At 43.9% G+C, this 21676-nt stretch overlaps 2 protein-coding genes across 2 annotated transcripts; both read left to right on the forward strand.

Annotated features, from left to right (window-relative positions):
- The first annotated feature begins 1014 nt into the window (after window positions 1-1014).
- Window positions 1015-5304, forward strand: LOC123145046 (chaperone protein dnaJ A6). The gene is made up of 8 exons (XM_044564351.1): window positions 1015-1237; window positions 1839-2009; window positions 2094-2271; window positions 2403-2541; window positions 3933-4066; window positions 4145-4287; window positions 4388-4586; window positions 4727-5304. The coding sequence occupies exons 2-8, from the start codon at window positions 1857-1859 to the stop codon at window positions 5056-5058; spliced, it is 1278 nt and encodes a 425-aa protein (XP_044420286.1). The 5' UTR covers window positions 1015-1237; window positions 1839-1856; the 3' UTR covers window positions 5059-5304.
- Window positions 5305-6126: 822 nt separating this feature from the next.
- Window positions 6127-7390, forward strand: LOC123141621 (ethylene-responsive transcription factor ERF038-like). The gene has a single exon (XM_044560715.1). It carries the CDS (start codon window positions 6237-6239, stop codon window positions 6993-6995), a length of 759 nt encoding a protein of 252 aa, XP_044416650.1. The 5' UTR covers window positions 6127-6236; the 3' UTR covers window positions 6996-7390.
- The last annotated feature ends 14286 nt before the right edge of the window (window positions 7391-21676 follow it).

Consider the following 21676-nt stretch of genomic DNA (forward strand, 5'->3'; position numbering starts at 1 on the left):
AAAGAAACTAAGGAATCAAACTTGGGACGTGGTGCTTTTGAACTCATCTCGCTAGTCAGTGTAACTGATGTCTTTTGGTGATAAATGAGAAGCAGAAAATTATTTAACCACACACCACAACGTCAAGATTTGAAAATATATATTTTAAAAAGTTTCATTTTTTTCTCGAAAATTGTCAACAACTTTTAGATACAAACAAAGAAAAAACAATTTCTCAAATTGCAAACATTTTTTTTGCACAAATGTGAACAATTTTATGAATTACAAACATTTTTTTGAAAAACAGAAAGAAATTTTGAAAATGTGAACCATTTTTGAAATCCCCAAACATATTTAAAGTGCTAACACTTTCTGAATAAAACGAACAAAGTTTGAAAACACGAACATTTTTTGAAGCCTGAACAATTTTTATAAAGTTCGAAGAATTTTTCAAAACAAGATTTTTTTGAAACATAAACATATTTTTTAAAACTGGGAACAAGTTTTGAAACCTGAAAAGAACTTTAACGTCTGAATGCTTTCTAACTCTTTGTCTAGGATTCAAATCTTTTCGTTTTTGAAAAACTATTCGCACTTTAGGAAAAAATTGGGGATTGAAAAAATGGTTCACATTTCAAATTTTGTTTGTGTTTTCAAAAAAGTTCGTAATTCGGAAATTTCCAAAAAATGTTCGTATTTCAAAGATTTTGATACTTTTCAAGAAAATGTTTTAATTTTTCTTTTTAAGGAAATTTTCAAATCTCAACGTTGCGGTTCGTGGTTATTTTTTTAAAGTTGCACGTTACGGAAACAAAACACGCTTCGCCTGGTGGGCCGGCCCAGTAGCGTCCGGCGGCAGCCGACGATCCCGGGTTTGCGCTGCCATGTCAACAATCGCTGTGCCGATTTCAGGGGCTCAATGTTCAGGGTTCGATTCAGTTTTTCGTCTATAAATTCAGGGTTTGTTTGGACTTTTTCAAAAAAAAAAAACAGACGGTAGAGATAGAGAACGTCACACGCTGACACGCCTAAACAACCGAAGAGCCGGAACCACACCCGATTCCGGTGGTCTCCGTTCCACACGGCCTGTTCACACCACCAAGATTCGTGCAGGAGGCTCAGCCGGACCGTATTAAAGGCAAGCAACCGCAGTCGCGGCCGCCCTCTCTCTCCCTGCGCCTCTGGCTCGAGCCGTCTACGATTTCCTCTCGCCTTCCTCCCCCGCCGAGCCCTCCAAACCCTAGGCGCCGCCGTCCAGGTAAGGATCCGCCATGAAACCTCCAATCTTTCGTGGTTTTCTCCGTCTCAGTGCCCGGGCAGATCGCGGACGTGTTATCTTGAAGATAAAATAAGCCGATTCCTGCTCGATCTGTGCGTTCGTTGGCTTTCGGATCTTGCCTGGTCCGGCGGATCCGAGGAGCGGCGAACGATTTCTGTGGTGGGGTGGTTAGATTCGTGGCTGTGCGGATAAGATGCATGTAGTAGTGGTTTAACTTGATTTGCCATAACTTAGTATCCTGATGCCTGCGAATGCCGTCTTTTTTCGTACTATACTCTCTAATTTAACAGGATGCCTTTGAACTTGACTGCTCAATGCTTTCCTTTATGAGAACTAGTTTAGGCAAGAAAGCCCGCCAGTATACATGTCACGATTTCATAGAAAGAGGATTGATTGTTTAGTAGTTTGTGGGATAGAACATATTCCTGTTGTCATTATACTTAAATGTGCTGCCTTTCTTTAATCACTTGCCAACCGATGTTTAGAGTTGCAAGTCTTGTCTATAGGTTTCTTTTGGCAAAAATGTTGGAATTTAGTGCTTTTATCTCTTGGCGATCTTATTTAAGCTATCATCTCCCAGGAAGCCCATTTACCAGCCATGTTTGGACGCATGCCAAGGAAGACCAGCAACAACACCAAGTACTACGAGGTGCTTGGTGTATCCAAGACAGCAACCCCGGATGAGTTGAAGAAAGCTTACCGGAAAGCTGCTATAAAAAACCATCCTGACAAGGGCGGAGACCCTGAGAAGGTGTGGTGGCAGGCACTTCTGTATGTGCCTACTTTTGCTATTGTTAGATTGGTGTTTGTTGACACTTCTTTGTATCTTGTGCAGTTTAAAGAATTGGCACAAGCTTATGATGTTCTCAATGACCCTGAAAAGAGGGAGATTTATGACCAATATGGAGAAGATGCAATCAAAGAAGGGATGGGAGGCAGCGGCGGCGCTGATATGCATAGCCCCTTTGACATATTCGAACAGCTATTTGGGGGTGGCGGCGGCGGCTTTGGAGGTAGTAGTTCTATGATATGAAATTCTTTGTTCTTTGTTCCATTATCCTGCTTTGCGGGAGTTAAATTGTCATGCGCTCACTTTGTGATAATTAAATGCATATGCACTTACATGTGATTTTATGGATAAAAGGTGGTAGCTCGAGAGGACGCAGACAAAAGCGTGGTGAAGATGTGGTGCATACCATGAAGGTTTCGTTAGAAGACTTGTACAATGGTGCTACCAAGAAGCTATCTTTATCACGGAATGTTCTTTGTGGAAAATGCAAGGGGTAAGTTTTTGCAAGTTCTTAGTTGGTAAACTGTCTTTCTGCAGTTATTGTGCTCAAATTTGGAGCATATGTGTTACTACTACTTTCTTAAGGAAGGAATTCTAACAAAGTGTAGATGGTTATATGGTGTTAATGTCATTACCTCCGACTTTGTGTACACAGTTCCGCTCTGTCTAATATAAAACCATGATGGGTGCTTCTGTAGAACAGCCCAAACTTGCTCTCTTTCTGTCCTCGTGAAATATTGAGGTGAAAGAGATCCCATGTTTCAGAAAACTTTGTTTTGCAATATTTCTAGAGCTGAATCATCATGATATTAATATGCAAGCTATCAGTTTTTTATGTAACAAAAGTAATGTAGTTCATGTATTGCCTGGTATTTTTGCTTTTCTGTTTCATCAGCCGAAAAGTTGAACCTTGTTCTGTTTATCTTCACACGTTTTCGTTGTATGTACAATGTCTACGCCTGTTCAAATCCAGCTCGGCCCAAAAATTTGGGGCTTCGTGAATATGAACTAAATCCTTTTGTTTTTCTTCCATAAAATAAAATGTCCAATCTATAAAAATAAAAGATAAAGAAAAAGGGGGATATTTTTTCTAATCCATCTCTCATTCCTTTCTTACAAACAAAAGAGTTTTTCTTATTGGAGGGTAGATTGTTGTCCATTTTTAGAGATAAAAAATAACTGTAAAACATGCTTTTGACCAGGTCTGGTTGCTGAAAGATGTTAGTTGTTGGATTGTGGATTTTTTGTTTGTCTTCCACTCAAATCCTCTTATTGTTGTCAGTGGCTGTTAAGATGTGTTCTTTTGCTCTTAAGGGGTAGCTAATCGCCTATCCTTTGATATGCGCTCACTTCCCAGTTTCTGTTCGCATTAAAAGTAGTTGTAGTGGTGGAAAGAAGAAATGTAATGATGTGACTTGATTTTATTCATTGCATATCTGTATATAATTTTGAAATTGACTATTCCCTAAAAATTATACTACCTCCGTCTGGAATTAGTTGTCGCTACAATGGATGTATCTAGATGTATTTCAGTGATGTATCTAGATGTATTTCAGTGCTAGATACTTATATTTGAGCGACAAGTAATTCCGCACAGAGGGAGTACTAGTTAATTGAGGAGTGGAAGTGGAGTATGTTGAACAATATAGCCATGTAACGACTACTGCTGCATTTCATCTTTGCATGAGTGAGGGTGCAAGCTTTGATTTAGCCCCTTGGGATCGATGCAGATTTGTTTGCTTCTGATTCTGATGTTGTTTGTTTTTACTCTTGTCAATGTAACTTGCAAATTGTACTTGTACTGCAGCTCTTGTTCTGTACAAGATTATTTTTCCATGCCTGTATTAGTGGTAAGGATCTCACTGTATCCTGTTGTACCTTCAGAAAGGGATCCAAGAGCGGGGCAACGGCTACTTGCAGTGGTTGTCGTGGTGCAGGAATGAGGATGATAACAAGACAGATTGGACCTGGCATGATCCAACAGATGAATACTGTTTGCCCTGAATGCAGAGGATCAGGTATGATTCTGTTCTATCTTCTTTATTTAATGATTGTATCTGTTTCCTTAGTAATTTTGTAATTCTTCATCTGTCCAGGCGAGATGATAAATGACAAGGATAGATGCCCAAGCTGCAGAGGGAACAAAGTATCCCAGGAGAAGAAGGTCTTGGAGGTTCATGTGGAGAAGGGAATGCAACATGGCCAAAAGATTGTATTCCAGGGTGAAGCTGACGAAGCTGTGAGTCTTTTTTACACACACAAGCGTCAAATGCACACATCTCTTGCATGCACACTATCTAGGAGTATCCTTCTAACGATGCTGATTCATGCTTTTGCAGCCTGATACAGTGACAGGAGACATTGTTTTTGTCTTGCAACTTAAAGAGCACCCAAAATTCAAGAGGAAGTCGGATGACCTATTTGTTGAGCACACGATCTCTCTGACTGAGGCTCTCTGTGGCTTTCAGTTTGTTCTGACCCATCTTGATGGTCGGCAGCTTCTGATCAAGTCCAATCCTGGGGAGATCATCAAGCCTGGTACATCAATTTCCTCTTGTGGATCTGTTTTTCCTTGCCCCTTCGTTGATATCTGCCTTCCAGTTCCTCTATCCTGTCGATAAAATTCCCCCCCTTTTTGGAACTTATTACTGATGTGATCTTTTGTTTCAAAAAAATAGGCCAGCACAAGGCCATAAATGATGAGGGCATGCCCCAGCACGGCCGGCCGTTCATGAAGGGTCGCCTGTTTGTCGAGTTCAGCGTGGAGTTCCCTGAGCCCGGAGTACTGACCCCTAGCCAATGCAAGTCACTTGAGAAGATCCTGCCGCCAAGGCCAGGGAGCCAGTCGTCGGACATGGACGTGGACCAGTGCGAGGAGACCACCATGCACGACGTGAACATCGAAGAGGAGATGAGGCGCAGGCAGCATCAGAGGCGGCAAGAAGCATATGATGAGGAAGACGATGACGAAGGCGGTGCACCAAGGGGTGTGCAGTGCGCCCAGCAGTAAGGAGGCGCCGGCAGCGGTGTTAAGGGCGCACAGTCGGCAGTAGTCGACTGCATTCTATTGTTCCTTTCTCGTTTAATTAAAGTAGCTGATCTGATGCGCGGTATTATTATTCTTGGCGTCTTAAGATTATGAGGTTGTTAGCCATAAGTATCATTCGTCCTTTTGTTGGCCTATTGCCTACTCTGTCGTGTACCAGCAGTATTATTTTGGAGCCCAGACTTGATATTTCAGACTTGGTTGGGTGAATTGGTCGTGTGTGTGCTGGTGCATTTTCCATTATTGTTTATTTAATCTTTGTACCGCTCAGCAACTTGAGGCATTCCTATTTGTATCAGATCTGTCAGTCAGGGTCGTTGTATGACTGGAACGTGTTAATGGAACTTACTCTTGTTAATGGCTCGATGGCATCTCGGCACCAATAGTAAAGCGAAGACTTTGAGGAAATTGCCAGGCGCACGACGCACCACCGTTCCTCACGGGCTCTTGCTTCCGGGTCTTGCTCACCACGGCCGGTGCGGCATTGCCGTTCGAATATCGTTGTTCCCGAAATCCTTGAGTTGTACCGGCAAGCAGCTCAGTCCCGCGCAAGTGGGCACACGAAACAGTAACCACCACCTTCCTGCAGGAAGGTGTAGAACCAAGCAGCCCGATTGATTGAAGGAGTCTTGCTCTCGATGACATCTACTTAACAGCTAGTTGTTGAGGTGTAGTCCTCGTCTCTGAGGAGGACGGCTGCCTCCTCCAAACTCGCGTGGCCGTGTGTATGTTGTGTTGTAAAATAAAACAACAACAAGAAGAAGAAAATTATCATTTGGCCGGACTGCATATGCTTCTTATACAACTGGAGTTCTGAATTGGCCCGGTGGTATTTGGACGGTCGCTGTTTGGTTATGTCTAGTATAGCGTCACCAATGCAAGCCATCCATGTGTTGGTGGTCTCACCAGCTTGCAAATATCTAACTGGCTGCAGAATTTCGCGCCGATTTGTTAATTCCGGAGATCCTAACAACAACATCAGCTTTATTTATTTTTTAGCTCCGCATGGTGGCGATATCTTTTGTTTAGGGAAAAATAAAACGTAGGCTTCCACTAACCAATCCACTATTTATAGTCGCGCCACACCACCTTCTTTCCCCAGCCTTGAGCCTTGTCTGGTGCTTGTAGAGAGGACTAGAGCCATGGAGTCTGACGCGACCCATGCACCCGCCACCTCCTCTTCCTCCTCCTACTCTTCCGACTCAGCCGTCATCAATGGCGTACAGGACGTGTCCAAGAGTGAGCCCAAGCATCTGAAGCGCAAGAGACAGACCGCCACCTCTCCTGTTGCTCCAGCCACCGGCAGCCAAGAGACGGAGGGTGCCGACGGCGCCGCCCGGGCCGAGGAGAGCAGCAGCTGCGCCGCCGGGGAGGAGCGCACGGCCGGAAGGCACCCGTCGTACCGCGGCGTGCGTCGCCGGAGCTGGGGCAAGTGGGTGTCGGAGATCCGAGAGCCGCGCAAGAAGTCGCGCATCTGGCTCGGCACCTTCCCGACCGCGGAGATGGCCGCGCGCGCGCACGACGTGGCCGCGGTCGCCATCAAGGGCCGCCGCGCGCACCTCAACTTCCCGCACCTCGCCGACGCGCTCCCACGTCCGGCCTCCACTTCCCCCGCCGACATCCAGGCCGCGGCCGCCCTGGCCGCTGCCCAATGCGAGCCTTCCTCCTCCGTCGCCGAGACCACGGAGACGCCGACGACATCGACGGAGACATCGGCCGCAAGCTCCGGTACGGCCGTTAGCGGCGAGGAGAACGCTCTGTTCGACCTGCCCGACCTTCTGCTCGACCTGAGGGACGGCCTCTGGTGCTCGCGTACCTGGGCGACGGCCGCCGACGACTACGACGGCGGCGAAGCCGCGCTGCACGAGCCGCTCCTGTGGGTGGAGCAGTGCTGGACCTAGCCGTTCCGTTCCGACGCGTGGGCCATGCCTGGCCAGAAGAGAACACCCGTAGACATGGGCATGTACTAGCGTTTCATTTTTCCAATTACTTTGCGCTTTTGCTTCGCGCCATGCCAGGCCTGCCATCTTGGGGTGGCAAGTCGTTCTAGCTAGACGTTTCACCGTTTTCTTCACGGTGTGTGTTGTATCCCGAAATGTGAAATACAGACCCCTCAAAAAGGGAGAAAAAAAGGAAATATGAAATAACCCCTCTAAACTTTATAAGACGTTTTAGGTTACTACTCCAAGGGAGTACAATCTATATCTTCGGTCTTGAAATCTCAAACACTCGATTAATCATGAACGATATTGTCCTTTTGTTCAGCAAAGGTATATTTGATATTTCCACACTGCAATCCTTCCTTTGGTTTTAACAACTGAACTACACATTCGTAGACGTGGGCGGGGAGGTTGCCCTCGACGCTAGTCGTCGGGGCGGACCAATTGGTGTGTGGTCTTGTGGAGTTTTTGCTTTGTCACCTCTGCACCGGATTCCAAGCCTGCTCCTCACATTGCAGTCTCGTCTTCTTCTGTCCGGCCGTGACGAGAGGCTAGCTAGTTTTGATGAAATAGATTCCCCGTTTGTTTGTGTTTATGAGGTTGGTGTGCTTTTGTTGATTTTAATTCGGTATCGACGAGAGTGAGCTTGACCGATGTATAAATGTTCACCCGATTTTCACAATTAACCGGCTAACCATTTTTTTATATAATTAATGGTACAGACAAAGCTTTTGCCTTTGTTCAATAAAAAACAGTGGGACAATAATAGCCTCTTCAACTCAAAACTTTTACAATCTCTATGGAAGATTATAATTTTTTACATATTCTTGCATCACACAGGATACTCGTTATTTAAAATCACTAAACCAAAATTCATTGGAACATTGCATCAATCTTGTGTAATCTAAAAATTATCACCTAACATCCACCTCAACAACCTTTTGCACTGCTAAGAGACAAACGAGCTAAACTTATGTTTTGCATATGTGCTTTTATTAATATATTATAAATTGCTGTGTTTCTTATAACTCTACCCATGAAAAAGCTGGACACCATCTGTATCTTGGCTTTTAGCCAGATACGCTACACAAACCATATACAGATAAATTTTCACGGATGCTGTAAGAGATGTGACAACTAAGTACTAGTAGTATTTGTTCCGACCATCTTAGCTAGCGAACGTTCGCTGGGAGGGGATGACATTTCAAACAATTTTGCTTACGGTTTTTGTTGTGAGGGGATGACAACTTCTTCTTCAAAAGAAAAACATGATGGTTTCTTCAGAAGAATGCAATTTTGTTTAAAACTGCCACCGTTTGATCTTGTGAAGCAACTAAAACTGTCAGCAAAAAGAACCTTCGCTTGCCATCACCCACCGAGTTGACGTTCGCCAGATAACATTACCAGTTTATTTTTTGGGCAGAAGTGCTAGCAATTATACTTACATAAAAGTTAGTATAAAGTTGGGTCATCTATTTTGGAACAGAGGGAGTACCACTGAAATACATGAAAATCAAATCACTTCATCAAATTAAAATCAGTACGCATCATTTTCAGACCAAGGTACCACAACGATGTATAAATACATTTTTTTGGCTTTTCTATTTAGTTAGAATTTGTCCCTCGTACCTCTGAGCCGTCTATAGAATATTTTTTACCCCCGTTTTCCGTATGTTTAAAAGAAATTCATAATAATTTTATTTATTTTCCTTTGGCTTCCAAAAATTCATGTAGGGCTTCTATAGGCTTGCCTTATTATTAGATGATTTTTTCCTTCTGAAATTCTAAATATTCACGCATGTGAAAAAACATGCGGTGCCCCATGTTTGGTTTTGGTAATTGATGACAATATCTATGGACTAATGGTTGCCTTGAGTTATATTTGAAGGATGTGTCCATAGGCATTTCTTGAAGTTCATGTGTTGGTTTCAAGGAGTTTATGTGGTGACCAAGGTGTTATTAAGGAATTATCCAAAGATTGGTCATGTGAGAGTTGAGCTTATTGCAAGCATGTCTTGGAAAAGAAGATTGTGTGATCATTCATGTATATCTTCAAGACATCATCCAAATGAAGAGAGTTGGTTGATCAAGACTAAGTCAAGAGTGAATCAACTTGATAAACTCACAAAGCATAGAAGATGTACCGAGAGGGATCAAGCGATCCCATGGTGTGTTCAAGTGAAGCATCATGAAGAGATCAAATGCTTGAATCTTGCCGTCCATTGTGGTGACAATGGACTTGTGAAGATGTGCGGAAGAGTGGCTCACCCATAGTGGAGCATGGGGGAGCAATCAACTAGTCTTCATCGAGCCAACGCAACCAAGAAAGGTGGTCCAACTTGAGGGAGTCAAGATCGTCATCATCTAGCTCAAGTGGACCATGTGCAAGGCAAAGGTTTGCTCTTGATAGGTTTTCTATTTTACCGGTCTCATGATGGTAGTTGGGAGACCGGGTTATAGGATCGATTGCCGTACTATCAAGGGGGGCTCTCGATGAGTAGCTTGATCGTATCGTTCATAGAGAGCTCAAACCATTGCATCCTTGCATCATCTTTATTGGTTCTTATTTGGTTCTTATCTTTGTGAGTTTTGGAGCTTATGGTCATCTTGATGACAAGCTCGAGTTCATCGAAAACGGAGTTCACTCGCATCTTCTATGATGTTTTCGATGTTGGAGGTTATGCCGGTTCTTCTCGGTTGGAGGTTTCACTCCTCTATTTGTTGGCATATCTCCCCTGCCTCTTCTTACTATAACTAGTCGCTGTTTTGATGCTACTCGTCTTCCTCTATCCAACAAGCTTGAGTTTGCTCAATTCGGAGCTCATATGCAGAAGTTATGGCAGTTTTGGTTTCCTAGCGGTAGTACCGCGGGCCGGAGCGGTAGTACCGCTTGGGTGCTACAAGCAGTAGTACCGCTCCAGAGCGGTAGTACCGCTGGTATCCCTCAGCCGTAGTACCGCTGCGGTCTCGTGCTAGTACCGCCTCGATTCGAGGGGTCTTTTTTCGTGTCGGGTTTTACGGTACTAGCCGCGACAGTGGGGGCCGTAGTACCGCTCATATGCGGTAGTACCGCCCTGACCACCGCGGTAGTACCGCTCTGGGCCCAGCGGCAGTACCGCGAGGGGGAGCGGTAGTACCGCTGGCCAGGCGGTAGTACCGCTCTCTGCGGAGCTGGTGTGGGGGGTAACGGTTGGATTGTTCCCCCCCACTATATAAGGAGGTCTTCTTCCCCAATGAACCTTATCCTTTGAGCTCGTGTTCTTCCCCCATTGTTGACCTTCTTCGAGCTTGCTAACTCTCAATCCCTCCATGGATTCTTGCTAGTTTTTGAGGGAAAAGAGAGAGGAGATCTAGATCCACATTTCCACCAATCACTTTCTCCTCTATGTGAGGGGAACCCATTGGATTTAGATCTTGGAGTTCTTGGTGTTCTCCTTCTTGTTCTTCCTCTCATTTTCCTCCCTAGCATTAGTTGCTTCGGTGGGATTTGAGAGAGAAGGACTTGGGCACTCCGTGTGCCCTTGCCATTGCATTTGGTGCATCGGTTTGAGTTCTCCACGGTGATACGTGGAAGTTACAAGTTGAGAAGCTTATTACTCTTGGGTGCTTGGTACCCTTGAGCTTGTTCCTCTTGGCTGCTTAGGCGCCCTAGACGATTGGTGGTGTTCGGAGCTCAATCATTGTGGTGTAAAGCTCCGGGCAAGCGTCGGGGTCTCCAATTAGGTTGTGGAGATCGCCCCGAGCAATTTGACGGGTTCCGGTGACCGCCCCCAAGGGTTGCCAAAGTGTACGGGTTCGGTGACCGCCCCCAAGGGTTGCCATTTGTACGGGTTCGGTGACCGCCCTCAAGGGTCCCTTAGTGGAATCACGGCATCTTGCATTGTGCGAGGGCGTGAGGAGATTACGGTGGCCCTAGTGGCTTCTTGGGGAGCATTGTGCCTCCACACCGCTCCAAACGGAGATTAGCATCCGCAAGGGTGTGAACTTCGGGATACATCATCGTCTCCGCGTGCCTTGGTTATCTCTTACCCGAGCCCTTTACTTATGCACTTTACTTTGTGATAGCCATATTGTTTCTTGTTATATATCTTGCTATCACCTAGTTGTTTATCTTGCTTAGCATAAGTTGTTGGTGCACATAGGTGAGCCTAGTTGTTGTAGATTTTGTGCTTGACATATTAACCGCTAGGTTTATTCCGCATTTGTTCAAGCCTAAACCGTAATTATTTTAAAGCGCCTATTCACCCCCCCTCTAGGCGACATCCACGATCTTTCAGCATGGCTTCGTTGTTTTGCTTTGGTATGTACTGTTTAATTCATACTAGTACCCCTTGCATTTACTTATACAAGGCCACTATGAAAAAACATTTTACATTTATACAAGACCACCAACATTAATCGAGATTTTTTTAATGATGTTTCCACGTAGTAGCAACTTGTTTAGCCTGGCCATAGTTGGGGTAACATAACCGGTAACATGCACTTGGGACTAGCAAACATGCTTATGTGGCACACAATTAAAGAAGAGAGAGAGGGTTAGAGTAACATAGGTAGATACCGTATTATGTTAAATGCTATTCTACTTTGTGTCATACATGACAATAAATATGATCATCTATAATACTACTTTATGATACTATGCACTATGGAGGTAGTATCATACACTAGTATCACATGCATGCTACTAGTATATGATACTCCCCACTATGACTAGCCTTAATACTTGCATGCATGTAGTTATAATGACACTTAGCTAGTTCCTTCCAATTCCTTTCTTGCATGGATGTGGCGTATTAATGATACTGGTTAACGAAAGGAAAAGTTGGCCTGCAAAGCAGCCATTAAATTTTACCTTGATACTTGTAATTTGAATTTGTGGCATTGTATAAGAAAACGGAACGTCTATTCAGTAGTTAGTACCCATGTTGATTAGCTATAAAAATGGCAAGCATGTGCCATGTAGTAAAAACACATGGAAATTTCAGCAGTAGGTATGATATATTTCAAAGTTTAGCACCATGCTTTACAACATAATTATTTCCTTATTTAGTTCTTTGTATAATGAGAAAAGTCCATTTAACAATCATCGGATGATGCAAAATGGATTCACAATAATTAGGACCATCCTAAAATTCTACCACAACACCAAACACAACTATATTCTAGTTACTCCCGACTTAGTTTCCCATTTGATATCATACGTTTCACTGTATTTATGATTTGATGCCCAATATTATGGCCTTACACTAGTAGAAAACAGGGCTTTGGTTCGGCCAGAAAAGAGCATTAATCCCGGTTGCATTACGAACCGGGACTAATGTGAGCATTAGTCCCGGTTCGAGCGGCTAGGGCACCGTATAGGCATTAGTCCCGGTTTAAATGGGACCTTTAGTCCCGGTTGGTGCCACGAGCCGGGACTAAAGGGTGCGATGCCCATTAGTACCGGTTCGTGGCACCAACCGGTACTAAAGGTTAGACCTTTAGTCCCGGTTCGACCCACCAACCGGTACTAATGGGGTTTGAGGCATTAGTACCGGTTCATGGCACGAACCGGTACTAAAGGTCCCATTTTCAAACTCTACCCCCCTGTGGATCGCCTTTTTAGTTTTGTAAAAAGCAAAAGAAAATGATAAAAACTTCAAAAATTAAAATCCTTCCAGATGTAGTTATGTTACTACATGTACTAGTTAGGAAAATTTAAAAACTTAAATTTGGACATGTTTTGCAAAAAATGTAGGGAAAATGTAAAACGGCTATAACTTTTGCATACGATGTCAGAAAAAAACGTATAATATATCAAAATGTTCAGCACAAAAATCCGCATCCGATTTTGACGGCCTATGGCCTGTTTACAAATTTTTAGAATCCTCAAATTCTAAAAGGAAAAAAAGTTATGCTCAAATTTCTGTTTTTTTTGAATTTTTGTTAAATCTGGTCAAACTACTTATTCAAGAAGTATTAGTGTTACTAAATAATTATTCAAGAATATTAGTGTTACTAAATAATTATTTCAGTTTTTTTGAATTTTGGTCAAATCTGGTCAAACTGTGGTCAAACAATGGTCAAACTAATTTTGCATTTTCATAACTCGTGAAATGCCGAGTAGGGTAAACTCCTACTTGATTAGTTAGAACTTCTCTGTCTCAACTCGTGGACCTATCTATCTTCTTCTTTTTAAGAGATAGGGGTTTGCTATTCTCACGGATTGCTCATATTTATTTACCCCATTGAATAGTTTTTGCCTTGTTTCAGCCCTTCCTTCATCTGAACCTTCCAAGTACTAATCTATCTTTATGGGGAAGACCAATATTAGTGTTACTAAATAATTCTTTCAGTTTTTTTGAATTTTGGTCAAATCTGGTCAAACCGTGGTCAAACTGTGGTCAAACCGTGGTCAAACTACTTATTCAAGAAATATTAGTGTTACTAAATAATTATTGTTTTTTAGAACAATAGTTTCAAACTCAAACAGTAAAATGTGTGACTTCATGCTCAAGCTAAATTCCTGATGGTTAATAGGATTGACATCTTAATATTGTCAGGAAAACAAGTGCAGACTTGGAAACGAGGAAGAATAGAACCCGGAAGTTAAGCGTGCTCAGGCTGAAGTAGTGAGAGGATGGGTGACCGTCCGGGAAGTTAGATGATTTGGAATGATGAGGGGTGATTAGAGATTAGAGGTTAAAATAATTCAGAAATTTGAAAAAAAATTCAAAAAAAATCATAAAATTTCCTTTAGTACCGGTTGGTGTTACCAACCGGGACTAAAGGTGGACCTCCAGGCAGCGGCCACGTGGAGGGCCTTTAGTCCCGGTTCGTGTAAGAACCAGGACTAAAGGGGGAGGCTTTAGTAACGACCGGGACTAAAGGCCCTTATGAACCGGGACTAAAGGCCCTTTTTCTACTAGTGTTAGTACTCAAGAACAAAAGGCACATGTTGTTTTTCCTCGGTGACACGAACTAATGTCTCGACTTACACCAAAATCTTCCACGAAGTCTTACCTACATGTGGCATATTTTCTGGCTCGTTGATCCTCATTTAATAAATGCAACTATTGTTGGAAATATGCCCTAGAGGCAATAATAAAATGGTTATTATTGTATTTCCTTGTTCATGATAATTGTCTATTGTTCATGCTATAATTGTATTAACCGGAAACCGTAATACATGTGTGAATACATAGACCACAACATGTCCCTAGTAAGCCTCTAGTTGACTAGCTCGTTGATCAATAGATGGTTATGGTTTCCTGACCATGGACATTGGATGTCATTGATAACGGGATCACATCATTAGGATAATGATGTGATGGACAAGACCCAATCCTAAGCATAGCACAAGATCGTGTAGTTCGTTTGCTAAGAGCTTTTCTAATGTCAAGTATCATTTCCTTAGACCATGAGATTGTGCAACTCCCGGATACCGTAGGAATGCTTTGGGTGTACCAAATGTCACAACGTAACTGGGTGGCTATAAAGGTGCATTACAGGTATCTCTGAAAGTGTCTGTTGGGTTGGCACGAATCGAGACTGGGATTTGTCACTCCGTATGACGGAGAGGTATCTCTGGGCCCACTCGGTAATGCATCATCATAATGAGCTCAATGTGACTAAGTAGTTAGTCACGGGATCATGCATTACGGAATGAGTAAAGTGACTTGCCGGTAACGAGATTGAACGAGGTATTGGGATACCGACGATCGAATCTCGGGCAAGTAACATACCGATTGACAAAGGGAATTGTATACGGGATTGATTGAATACCCGACATCGTGGTTCATCCGATGAGATCATCGTGGAACATGTGGGAGCCAATATGGGTATCCAGATCCCACTATTGGTTATTGGCCGGAGAGGTGTCTCGGTCATGTCTGCATGGTTCCCGAACCCGTAGGGTCTACACACTTAAGGTTCGGTGACGCTAGAGTTGTTATGGGAAATAGTATGTGGTTACCGAAGGTTGTTCGGAGTCCCAGATGAGATCCCGGACATCATGAGGAGTTCCGGAATGGTCCGGCGGTGAAGATTGATATATTGGACGAAGGGTATTGGAGTCCGGAAGTGTTCCGGGGGTACCAGGCTATGGCCAGCATGACCGAAAGGTGTTTCGGGAGCCCCGGCAAGTGTTGGAGGGCCTCATGGGCCAAAGGGGAAGGGGCAAACCAGCCCACTAAGGGGTGGTGCGCCCCCCACACCCTTTCCCACGTTACTTGGGGAGGTGGGGCGCCTCCACCTGGCTTGGGAGGCAAGCCTCCACCTGCTTGGCTTGGGGGGCAAGTCTCCCTAGGATTTTCCCTAGGGAGATCCAATCTGCTTGGCCGCCGCCCCCTAGGGGAAACCCTAGGGCGCCTCCCCCTCTCCCCTTGCCCCTATATATAGTGGAGGGGTGGGAGGGCAGCCGCACCTCTTCCCTGGCGCAGCCCTCCCTCCTCATACTCCTCCTCCTCCTCCTCCGTAGTGCTTAGCGAAGCTCTGCCTGAGAACCACGAGCTCCATTGCCACCACGCCGTCGTGCTGCTGGAGTTCTCCCTCAACTTCTCATCTCCCCTTGCTGGATCAATAAGGAGGAGACGTCCCCGGGCTGTACGTGTGTTGAACGCGGAGGCGCCGTCCGTTCGGCGCTAGATCGGATCTTCCGCGATTTGAATCGCTGCGAGTACGACTCCATCAACCGCGTTCTTGTAACGCTTCCGCTTAGCGATCTTTAAGGGTATGAAGATGCACTCCCTCTCTCTCGTTGCTAGCATCTCCTAGATTGATCTTGGTGACACGTAGGAAAATTTTGAATTATTGCTATGTTCCCCAACAGTGGTATCAGAGCCAGGTCTATGCGTAGATTCTATGCACGAGTAGAACACAAAGTAGTTGTGGGTGATGATTTGTTCAATTTGCTTGCCGTTACTAGTCTTATCTTGATTCGGCGGCATTGTGGGATGAAGCGGCCCGGACCGACCTTACACGTACACTTACGTGAGACAGGTTCCACCGACTGACATGCACTTGATGCATAAGGTGGCTAGCGGGTGTTTGTCTCTCCCACTTTAGTCGGATCGGATTCGATGAAGAGGGTCCTTATGAAGGGTAAATAGCAATTGGCATATCACCGTTGTGGCTTTTGCGTAGGTAAGAAACGTTCTTGCTAGAAACCCATAGCAGCCACATAAAACATGCAACAACAATTAGAGGACGTCTAACTTGTTTTTGCAGGGTATGCTATGTGATGTGATATGGCCAAAAGGATGTGATGAATTATATATGTGATGTATGAGATTGACCATGTTCTTGTAATAGGAATCACGACTTGCATGTCGATGAGTATGACAACCGGCAGGAGCCATAGGAGTTGTCTTAATTTATTGTATGACCTGCGTGTCATTGAAAACGCCATGTAATTACTTTACTTTATTGCTAACCGTTAGCCATAGTAGTAGAAGTAATAGTTGGCGAGACAACTTCATGAAGACACGATGATGGAGATCATGATGATGGAGATCATGGTGTCATGCCGGTGACGAAGGTGATCATGCCGCGCCTCGAAGATGGAGAGCAAAGGCGCAAGATGATATTGGCCATATCATGTCACTTTATGATTTGCATGTGATGTTTGTCATGTTTACATCTTATTTGCCTAGAACGACGGTAGCATAAATAAGATGATCCCTCACTAAAATTTCAAGAGACGTGTTCCCCCTAACTGTGCACCATTGCGAAGGTTCGTTGTTTCGAAGCACCACGTGATGATCGGGTGTGATAGATTCTAACGTTCGCATACAACGGGTGTAAGCCAGATTTACACATGTGAAACACTTAGGTTGACTTGACGAGCCTAGCATGTACAGACATGGCCTCGGAACACAAGAGACCGAAAGGTCGAACATGAGTCGTATAGTAGATACGATCAACATGGAGATGTTCACCGATGATGACTAGTCCGTCTCACGTGATGATCGGACACGGCCTAGTTGACTCGGATCATGTATCACTTAGATCACTAGAGGGATGTCTATCTGACTGGGAGTTCATTAAACAATTTGATTAGATGAACTTAATTATCATGAACATAGTCAAAAGGTCTTTGCAAATTATGTCTTAGCTTACGCTTTAGTTCTACTAAGATATGTTCCTAGAGAAAATTTAGTTGAAAGTTGATAGTAGCAATTATGCGGACTGGGTCCGTAAACTGAGGATTGTCCTCATTGCTGCACAGAAGGCTTATGTCCTTAATGCACCGCTCGGTGTGCTGAACCTCGAGCGTCGTTTGTGGATGTTGCGAACATCTAACATACACGTTTTGATGACCACGTGATAGTTCAGTGCGTAATGTTGAACGGTTTAGAATTGAGGCACCGAAGACATTTTGAAACGTCGCGGAACATATGAGATGTTCCAAGAGCTGAAATTGGGATTTTAGGCTCGTGCCCACGTCAAGAGGTATGAGACCTCTGACAAGTTTCTTAAACCTGCAAACTAAGGGAGAAAAGCTCAACCGTTGAGCATGTGCTCAGATTGTCTGAGTACTACAATCGCTTGAATCGAGTGGGAGTTAATCTTCAAGATGAGATAGTGATGGTTTTTCAAAGTCACTGCCACCAAGCTACTAGAGCTTCGTGATGAACTATAACAAATCCGGGATAGATATAATGATCCTTGAGCAACTCGCGATGTTTGACACCGCGAAAGTAGAAATCAAGTAGGAGCATCAATTGTTGATGGTTAGTAAAACCACTAGTTTCAAGAAGGGCAAGGGAAAGAAGGGATACTTCATGAAACGGCAAATCAGTTGCTGCTCTAGTGAATAAACCCAAGGTTGAACCCAAACCCGAGACTAAGTGCTTATGTAATGAGGGGAACGTTCACTGAAGCAGAGCTACCCTAGATACTTGGTAGATGAGAAGGCTGGCAAGGTCGACAGAAGTATATTGGATATACATTATATTAATGTATACTTTACTAGTGCTCCTAGTAGCACCAGGGTATTAGATACCGGTTCGGTTGCTAAGTGTTGGTAACTCGAAATAAAAGGCTACGGAATAAACGGAGACTAGCTAAAGGTGAGATGACGATATGTGTTGGAAGTGTTTCCAAGGTTGATGTGATCAAGCATCGCATGCTCCCTCTACCATCGAGATTGGTGTTAAACCTAAATAATTGTTATTTGGTGTTTGCGTTGAGCATAGACATGATTGGATTATGTTTATCGCAATACGGTTATTCATTAAAGGAGAATAATGGTTACTCTCTCTATTTGAATAATACCTTCAATGGTCTTGCACCTAAAATGAATGGTTTATTGAATCTCGATCGTAGTGATACACATGTTCATGCCAAAAGATATGAGATAGTAATGATAGTACCACATACTTGTGGCACTGCCACTTGAGTCATATTGGTATAAAACGCATGAAGAAGCTCCATGTTGATGGATCTTTGGACTCACTCATTTTTGAAAAGATTGAGACATGCGAACCATGTCTATTGGTAGATATGCATGAAGAAACTCCATACAGATGGATCATTTGGACTCACTTGATTTTGAATCACTTGAGACATGCAAATCATACCACATGGGCAAGATGACTGAAAGGCCTCGTTTTCAGTGAGATGGAACAAGAGAGCAACTTGTTGGAAGTAATACATTTTGATGTGTGCAGTCCAATGAGTGCTGAGGCATGCAGTGGATATCGTTATGTTCTTGCTTCACAGATGATTTGAGTAGATGCTGAGTATATTTACTTGATGAAACACAAGTCTGAATTGTTGAAAGGTTCAAGTAATTTCAGAGTGAAGTTGAAGATCGTCGTGACAAGAGGATAAAATGTCTGTGATATGATCATAGAGATGAATATCTGAGTTACGAGTTTGGCACACAATTAAGAAATTGTGGAAATTGTTTCACGACTAATACTGCCTGGAACACCATAGTGTGATGGTGTGTCTGAACATCATAACTGCACCCTATTGGATATGGTGCATACCATGATGTCTCTTATCGAATTACACCATCGTTTATGGGTTAGGCATTAGAGACAACCGCATTCACTTTAAATAGGGCACCACGCAATTCCGTTGAGACGACACCATATGAACTATGGTTTAGAGAAACCTAAGCTGTCGTTTCTTAAAAGTTTGGGGCTGCGACGCTTATGTGAAAAAGTTTCAGGCTGATAAGCTCGAACCCAAAGCGGATAAATGCATCTTAATAGAATACCCAAAACAGTTGGGTATACCTCCTATTTCAGATCTGGAAGCAAAAGTGATTGTTTCTAGAAACGGGTCCTTTCTCGAGGAAAAGTTTCTCTCGAAAGAATTGAGTGGGAGGATGGTGGAGACTTGATGAGGTTATTGAACCAAGACTTCAACTAGTGTGTAGCAGGGCACAGGAAGTTGTTCCTGTGGCACCTACACCAATTGAAGTGGAAGCTTATGATAGTGATCATGAAACTTCGGATCAAGTCACTACCAAACCTCGTAGGACGACAAGGATGCATGCTACTTCAGAGTGGTACGTAATCCTGTCTTGGAAGTCATGTTTCTAGACAACAATGAACCTACGAGCTATGGAGAAGCGATGATGGGCCCGGATTCCGACGAATGGCTCGAGGCCATAAAATCCGAGAGAGGATCCATGTATAAAAACAAAGTGTAGACTTTGGAAGAACTACTTGATGGTCGTAAGGCTGTTGGGTGCAGATGGATTTTAAAAGGAAGACAGACAATGATGGTAAGTGTCACCATTAAGAAAGCTCGACTTGTCATTAAGATGTTTTCCGGCAAGTTTAAGGAGTTGACTGCGATGAGACTTTCTCACTCGTAGCGATGCTAAGAGTCTGTCGGAATTATATTAGCAGTTACTGCATTATTTATGAAATCTTGCAGATAGGATGTCAAAAACATTGTTTCCTCGACGATTTTCTTGAGGAAAGGTTGTATGTGATACAACCAGAAGGTTTTGTCAATCCTGAAAGATGCTAACAAGTATGCAAAGCTCCAGCAATCCTTCTGAGGATTGGAGTAAGCATCTCGGAGTTGGAATGTACGCTTTGATGAGATGATCAAAGATTTTGGGTTTATACAAAGTTTATGAGAAACTTGTATTTCCAAAGAAGTGAGTGGGAGCACTATAGAATTTTTGATGAGTATATGTTGTTAACATATTGTTGATCAAAAATGATGTAGAATTTCTAGAAAGCATACATGGTTATTTGAAAAGTGTTTTTCAATGGAAAACCTGGATTAAGCTACTTGAACATTGAGCATCAAGATCTATAAGGATAGATCAAAAACGCTTAATAGTACTTTCAAATAAATACATACCGTGACAGGATTTTGAAAGAGTTCAAAATAGATTAGCAAAGAAGGAGTTCTTGGCTGTGTTACAAGGTGTGAGTATTGAGTAAGACTCAAGACCTGACCACGGCAGAAGAGAGAGAAAGGACGAAGGTCGTCCCCTATGCTTTAGACGTAGGCTCTACAGTATGCTATGCTGTGTACCGCACCTGAAGTGTGCCTTGCCATGAGTTAGTCAAGGGGTACAATAGTGATCCAGGAATGGATCACATGACAGCGGTCGAACTTATCCTTAGTATCTAGTGGACTAAGGAATTTTCTCGATTATGGAGGTGGTAAAAGAGTTCGTCGTAAAGGGTTACGTCGCTACAAACTTTGACACTAATCCGGATGACTCTGAGTAGTAAACCGGATTCGTATAGTAGAGCAGTTATTTGGAATAGCTCCAAGTAGCGCGTGGTAGCTGCATCTACAAGATGGCATAGGGATTTGTAAAGCACACACGGATCTGAAAAGTTCAGACCCGTTGACTAATAACCTCTCTCACAAGCGAGATATGAACAAACCCCATGGGTGTTGGATTCATTACAATCACATAGTGATGTGAACTAGATTATTGACTCTAGTGCAAGTGGGAGACTGTTGGAAATATGCCCTAGAGGCAATAATAAAATGGTTATTATTGTATTTCCTTGTTCATGATAATTGTCTATTGTTCATGCTATAATTGTATTAACTGGAAACCGTAATACATGTGTGAATACATTGTTGGGAATCATAGCATAATTTTAAAATTTTCCTACGCTCACCAAGATGCATCTATGGAGTATACTAGCAACGAGGGGAAAGGAGTGCATCTACATACCCTTGTAGATCGCGAGCGGAAGCGTTCCAATGAACGTGGATGACGGAGTCGTACTCGCCGTGATCCAAATCACCGATGACCGAGTGCCGAACGGATGGCACCTCCGCGTTCAACACACGTACGATGCAGCAATGTCTCCTCCTTCTTGATCCAGCAAGGGGGAAGGAGAGGTTGATGGAGATCCAGCAGCACGACGGCGTGATGGTGGATGTAGCGGGATGTCGGCAGGGCTTCGTCGAGCTTCTACGAGAGAGAGAGGTGTAGCAGGGGAGGAGGGAGGCGCCCAAGGCTGTAATGTTGCTGCCCTCCCTCCCCCCCTTTATATAGGCCCCCTGGGAGGGGGGGGGGCGCCGGCCACAACCCATCTAGAGGGGGGGCGGCGGCCAAGGGGGGTGCCTTGCCCCCCAAGGCAAGTGGGGCGCCCCCCCACCCTAGGGTTTCCAACCCTAGGCGCAGGGGGGAGGCCCATGGGAGGGCGCCCAGCCCACTA

The sequence above is a fragment of the Triticum aestivum genome, chromosome 6D, assembly GCF_018294505.1.
Source record: "Triticum aestivum cultivar Chinese Spring chromosome 6D, IWGSC CS RefSeq v2.1, whole genome shotgun sequence".
In the NCBI taxonomy this organism is placed as follows: domain Eukaryota; kingdom Viridiplantae; phylum Streptophyta; class Magnoliopsida; order Poales; family Poaceae; genus Triticum; species Triticum aestivum.